The following is a 6791-nucleotide window of genomic DNA, read 5'->3' as shown; positions in this document are numbered from 1 at the left end:
ACTAGGTCTTCCACTACTAAGTCGCAGCCACAGTCTCCTCGTCCCAAGCTTCCTGCTCCTCCCCAATTAGCTCTGCCTCCTCGGCCGGAGCCACTGACTCAAAGAGAAAGAGGAGCCCCAAGGGGAAGGAACCCATGGAAGGGGGAAAATCTCAATCCTCTCAAGAGAGGGATGAGACCTCGCGAGCCCAAAAACAGCTAAAGATTGGGCACCAAAGCAAGAGGAAAGGGACCGAAGCCCAATTCGCCCAAGGCAAGGGGAAAGGGATCGAAGGCCAATCCGCGCCAAGTGCTTGGCTTCACGCCCCCATGCTCCACGGGGAGCCACTGTTGGAAACCACGTCCATGAGGGACCTTGGAGATGGCGAGGGTGGTTATGTGGCCGACGCATTAGGGAGAACCATGCTGCTTCCCACCGATGTGGAAGAGTTGAAAAACATGAGGATGCAGGAGGTTTTCCTCAGCGTGAAGAGGTACTTGGGTATGGTAAGACTCTTGAAACCTAAAACTCTATTAACTCCTGCTCCCGGTCTTTCACTCACGATGTATTTATCTCACTTGACAGGCTCTCCAGGCCACCTATAGGATGGAGGAAGAAGTAAATAAGTAGAGTAAGGCCGCTGAGAATGAACGCGCCAAACGCATAGATGCTGCGCGGGCCCTCAAAGCTTCCGAGACCGACCTCGCAAAGGCTAAGGAGGACTTAAAGGAGGCTATCCGAGAGAGGAATAGTGCCTCGGCAGGTTTAAATGGCGCCCAAAAACAGGCCGAGGAACAGACAAAACGTCTACTCGAAGCCGAGGATCAATTGTAGATAGCCAAGGAGCAGATCAGTGATTTGAAGAAAAAACTGATCATGGCAGAGAATGCTAAGGGCATGGCGGAGTTTGCCCGGGACGAAACCGTGAGGGCCAAGCAGGAGGCTGAGTTTGCCAGAAACGAGGCCGAAGCTGCTAGGGATAAGGCCGAGGAGGAGGGCTACGAGACGGGGATAGCTGAAACCCAAGCTTCCCTTAAAGCCCAAATTCCTGGAGTATGTAGGCTATACTGCTCCCAGGTTTGGGAAGAGGCCTTAAAACGAGCTGGGGTGGATGCTTCGTCTGATTTAAGGAAGGCGGAGAGCATATTTTATCCTCCAGCCATCCGTGAGACTGCCTCCGCCAGCTCCGAGGCTGTGAGCGATCAACACGAGGCAGGGGTTACTCAGTCAGAAGCTGCACAGATCAGCGTCCCTCCTGGCGAGTCGCTTGAAGGGGAAGAGCCTCATGATGTGATAAAAGCACCTGGAGGTATGAATCCCGAGATGCCTAAGGAGGTTGCCGTGCCTACGGTTGGAGCTTAGATTCCTGTTGCCGAGGAGCCAGCCATTCTTGCTCAGCCCCTACAGGTAATTCGCCTTACTGAGGTCCCCAAGAGCATCAAAATCGACCCCACTCAGCCTTCCCAAGAAGGGGATGTCTCCCTGGGCCCCGAGACTAGTCCTGCTCTGCCTTTCGAGGACGTGGACAAGACGATATTGAAGAAGTAGCAGCCCTTGCCGACCTTCGTATTTTTTTCCCGTTTAATTACTTAACTTGTTTCCCTTTTGTCTTGAAAACTTTATAGTTTGATGGTAGTTGAACTTATTAACCATATATATGAAATTCTTTTCTTTCTTTAAATTACATGTTAGTTGCCCTTGCTGATGCTTACTATTGTTGCGGATCTCCTGATTTTTGAACTAGTTATCTTAACATATATGAATGGTTGTGCATATGAGCTATCTGGGATCATATCCCGGAACTCTAACTTACCCACACCCATAGAACGTTGAATTCGTGTCTGAACCTACTTCAGTGGGGATATAGGCATCATCCGAGATGTCCTATGTGTTGTTAGGACTAAATTGGTATCCAGATTTCCCTTAGTAGTTGGTTTCCCCATTGGTTTGAGTCCGAGGACCATGCAATACCTTGGTTCTGTCCAAAACTTAGTTTTTAAGTAGTTGGTTTTCCCATAAGTTTGAGTCCGAGGACCATGCAATACCTTGGCTCTATCCAAAACTTAGTTTTTAAGTAGTTGGTTTTCCCATAGGTTTGAGTCCGAGGACCAAGCAATACCTTGGTTCTGTCCAAAACTTAGATATTTTCCTTAAGTAGTTGGTTTCCCCATAGGTTTGAGTCCGAGGACCATGCAATACCTTGGTTCTGTCCAAAACTTAGATATTTTCTTTAAGTAGTTGGTTTCCCTATAGGTTTGAGTCCGAGGACCATGCAATACCTTTGTTCTGTCCAAAACTTAGTTTTTTAAGTAGTTGGTTTCCCCATAGGTTTGAGTCCGAGGACCATGCAATACCTTGGTTCTGTCCAAAACTTAGATATTTTCCTTAAGTAGTTGGTTTCCCCATAGGTTTGAGTCCGAGGACCATGCAATACCTTGGTTCTGTCCAAAACTTAGATATTTTCCTTAAGTAGTTGGTTTCCCCAAAGGTTTGAGTTCGAGGACCATGCAATATCTTGGTTCTGTCCAAAACTTAGATATTTTCTTTAAGTGGGGGGGGATTAGCCCCTCGGCCAAGCCCCTGGAACCATACACGCTACTGACGCTTCGAAGCGTAGCCCATAATGGAAAAGCGTAGCCCCGAATAGAACTTTGTGTTAGAGCACTACAATGGGCCATTGGAAGTGACGGGGGGACTTTCTCGACCCACCGCTTGTGTCAACACACAAGCCTTCCTCACAGATGGCGCCAATTGTAAGGACTCAGTTCGTAACGACCCCAAAACGATATTGGGTTCGTACGTTAAAAGGCCCAAACAATATAATTTGTAGAGCGTAGGCTTGAAAGGCTAGGCCTTGGTCACCGGACGGTAGTAAATCAGGGTTTCCACAGCGATTTGCACAAGGCTGAACCTGGCGTGTTTAATAATAATCTATTCCGATACGCCATGAATGTCTCCGGTCCTTCGACCTCGTCCAAGGAGTTTCATGTCCTTATTATTCTCCATTTTTTAGGATTCCCTGGTCTCGAAGCCCCCCTTTTTGGCGCACAAGTCTTTACATTATATAGCCCTTCTCGGTTGATCCTGACCCTCCACTTGTTTATCAGGCAGATTCCTAGTCGAATACCTGTCCCATTAGCCACCTCCCCCTGCTTTTTGTTAGTTGCACTAACCGAAGCCACACTGTTCAGGCGTCTTTTCTCATTAATATGGCTAGGACGTTTGTGGGCACATTCAATACGGAGGTGACGTATTTACCTTGAACCACCCCCACTCTGTACCCCCATGTGGGTCCCATTCTACTCGCCTCTTCTTCTGGAGGCATTTTGGAGGCAGCCTTCGACGAGATGTCGCTCTTCCCTTTGAAGTCTTGGGATGCCGAGGACAGGGTCATCCTCGGCTGTGTATCTAGGCTATTTGACCTTTCCCTACTCGTCCTCGGCAACTACCCTCCTCGGCACGGGCCCTGGGCCTTAGTGGAAAGTGGGCCGGGTCGTAAGTCCTCTGGCCCCCACAAAAAATATTTAAGAGCATAAGTTTTATAATTACATAGCCTCCGATCTTTAAAAGTTAAATTATCAAAATGTATATTTTCAAATAACCGTATCATCATTTCTTTATCTATATCCAACAATATTGGTAAAAAGGAAAAAAATTAGTAATTGCCCAAAACATATATAATAACAATAACAATAGCAATAATAAAAATAACAATAACAATAATAACAACATTGAAGTGTGAACAATCACCCAAAACAAACAAACAAAAAAGCCCAAACACACACACACACCAAAAAAAAAAAAAAAAAAAAAAAAAAATTTAGTTTTTAATAAAATTAATCCTAATGATTCTTTTTTTTTTTTTTTTTTTTTTTTTTTTTTTTAAAAAAAAAACACATGAGCATGTGTCTTCACTACAAATTCAACTCTTGTATCCTTTACTCTTATGGTCCGTTTGGATTAAGGGAGAGGGAGGGAGAGTAAAGTAGAGTAGAGTAGATTTAGTGCAAAATTAACTTATTTTTAGCCAATTCTACTCTACTCCCTTCCATTCAAACAAACCATTAGTCTAATATTGCAAAGCCCAAAAATTAGATGTTTGCAATACTTGTACTCTAAGCTATATTGTTCCTCAATTTAATTTCAATATGATTTACTCCCTATGTCCCAAATTGTTTAGCCTAGTTAGAAAAACCCAATTATTTAGGGAAACACCATTAACTACTTCATGTCTTTAAAAGAAGTTAAAAATTTCCTAAATTAACCTTAAACAAATTTATAAAAAAATTATTTAAGAAAAAATAACATTTCTAGTATTGGCACCAACTGCCAAGCAACTTTCAAAGTTATTGTCAATTTCAAATTCTATTAGTGTACTACTCTTACAATTTGCAAACCTATATTCAAATCCAAATTCTATAGCCACCAAGCCTAATCCAAATTCAATCTTTATCTTTAAATCAAATTTTAATATGGTAGATTAGAATTCTATCTTGCTACTATCTACTACTCCGTATCTTTAAAAGTAAATCAATTTTACTCTTACTAAGTAAATCAAGCTTAGATTAGAATTATGTCCAGAGGTTAAGTGGATAACAAAGTTTTCAAAGAAACCCCACAAGTATCTTTAAATCAATTTTACGAGTACTTAGTAAACTTTGAAACTATACGGTAGATTAGAATTCTATCAAACTTTAGTACTTCTACTATCTTGCTACTTCTAGGTTTTCTTTGCCAACATAAAATTCTATCCCTACCTTGCCTCAACTACTTAGTTGTTATCCACAATTATCCTCTCTTCTTTTCAATTATTACCTTTCCAATAAAAAATTAATGACCTGTTAGAAACAAAATTTTTACAGCCCAAATAAATAATTAGCAATGCAGAACGTCAAGCAATCTTTGAAGAATTGCTCAAGCAAAGTGAGAATGGAAAGTTGAGAAGAGGCTGCATAAGTCAGATTGCCACTAGAGTGTCTACCAGCCCCAAAACAATTCGAAGAATTTGGCAACAAGGTAAAGCTTCTCAACTTGAGAATTTTGTTGCTGATGTGAATTGTAAATTTCCAAAACGAATCCAAATAGATTTCAACGAAGTTTCAAAAATTCCTTTTCATTGACGAACCAATATTCGATCAATGGCTGATGTTATGAATGTGGCTAAATCAACACTCCATAGACGTATTAAAGAAGGTGCTATTAGGCCACACTCAAATGCTTTGAAGCCATATCTTTCGATGGAGAACAAGAAAGCGAGACTTCAATTTTGCTTATCCATGCTTGAACCCAATAGTCTCAACAACAATCAATTTTTAAAAGTATGTTCAATTATGTCCATGTCGATGAAAAGTGGTTTTACATGTCCAAGGAATCAAAAAAGTATTATCTTCTCCCTCGAGAACAAGAGCCTTTACATGCTCGTAAAAGCAAACGGTTTATTACCAACGTAGTGGTTCTTGATGCAGTAGCTCAACCAAGATTTGATTCATCTGGAAATCAAGAATTTAATGGAAAAATTCCAATTTTTCCATTCACATACAAGGAGCCTGCCAAACGCACCAGTAAGAATAGTGTAGCTGGCACAGTAGAGACAAAGCTGGTATCATCAGTGACCAAAGATGTGATAAGATCATGCTTAATTGAGGAAGTTCTTGAAGTTTTTCTAGCAATTCGAGCTAAATGTCCACATGATACGAAGAATATCATATTCATTCAACAAGACAATGCTAAGCCTCAAATTGAGCCGAATGACCCTGAATTTCTTGAAGTTGCATCAAGTGATGGATTTAATATAAATATATCCTGTCAACTGCCTAATAGTCCAGACATGAATGTTTTGTATCTTGGATTTTTTAGAGCTATTCAATCACTGCAGCATTTAGAAGCACCTTCAAAAGTTGATGATTTCGTCAATGCAATAGAAAAAGCTTTTCACGATTTGCCATCACAAAGCCTAAATCACGTTTTCTTAACTTTGCAACAATGCATGATTGAGGTGATAAAATATTTTAGGGGAAACAATTACAAGTTGACACATATGGGTAAAGAAAAATTGGAGAAGTTTGGTCCTCTTCCCCTTCAACTTGGATGTGATCGCGATATTGTGGAAAAAGCCATCCTTCACCTCTAGTAGATGGTTTTCATTCATTTTTAGCAACTTCTATTTTACTCTTTTTTTCCCAATTTCTTTGCTCTTGTACGTATTTCTTGCATCCTCTGTAGATGGCTCTTTGTTGAAGGTTTTTTGTTTTTGAGAAAAAAAAAATCTGAATAAGAATGGTGTGTAAAGGGATTAAGACGTTTAGCTTTTGTTTTTCTTTGTTGAAGTTCATTTTATTTTATTTTTTACAATTTAAATAAAGATGCGTTTATAGTGGATTTCAAAATTTAGGTTTTTAATTTTTTTTAGTTAAAAAATGCTCCCCAAAATAAATTAAGGGCATAAAGGGAATGATAATAAATTAATGGTGTTTGATTTTTCAAACAGAACATAATTTTGGACATCCCAAAATGAAATACAGGCCAAACAATTTGAGACAAAAAGAGTATTAAGTTAGTAAAATATCAAGTTGAAGATAATAAATGTGGAATATAAATATGCATAACACATGCGAAAAATAAGAATAATACTTTACATTCAAATCATTAAAAAAAAAAAAAAAATCAGTGACATGAAAAAATTATTATATAACACGAAATTAAAGTACATCTGTTTGAGTGTTTCGGTGTGTCTCATGTGCATAAGAAGTAGAGGTAATTTACACAATTTGTAAGAGCAAAAACCACAGAGAAAATAAGCAACCTGTTTCTAT

At 40.0% G+C, this 6791-nt stretch overlaps 1 protein-coding gene across 1 annotated transcript; it reads left to right on the top strand.

The window, feature by feature from the left end:
• The first annotated feature begins 5299 nt into the window (after positions 1-5299).
• Positions 5300-6109, top strand: LOC126727881 (uncharacterized). Its single transcript, XM_050433782.1, has one exon. It carries the CDS (start codon positions 5300-5302, stop codon positions 6107-6109), a length of 810 nt encoding a protein of 269 aa, XP_050289739.1.
• Positions 6110-6791: the final 682 nt, after the last annotated feature.

Source organism: Quercus robur, chromosome 5 (assembly GCF_932294415.1).
Source record: "Quercus robur chromosome 5, dhQueRobu3.1, whole genome shotgun sequence".
Classification (NCBI taxonomy): domain Eukaryota; kingdom Viridiplantae; phylum Streptophyta; class Magnoliopsida; order Fagales; family Fagaceae; genus Quercus; species Quercus robur.
The sequence above is the reverse complement of the archived record's forward strand: the minus strand, read 5'-3'. Positions and strand labels throughout refer to the sequence as shown.

Coding starts and splice junctions, on each gene's coding strand:
- LOC126727881 (XM_050433782.1), top strand. CDS start 5,300: ATGTTCAATTATGTCCATGTCGATGAAAAGTGGTTTTACATGTCCAAG.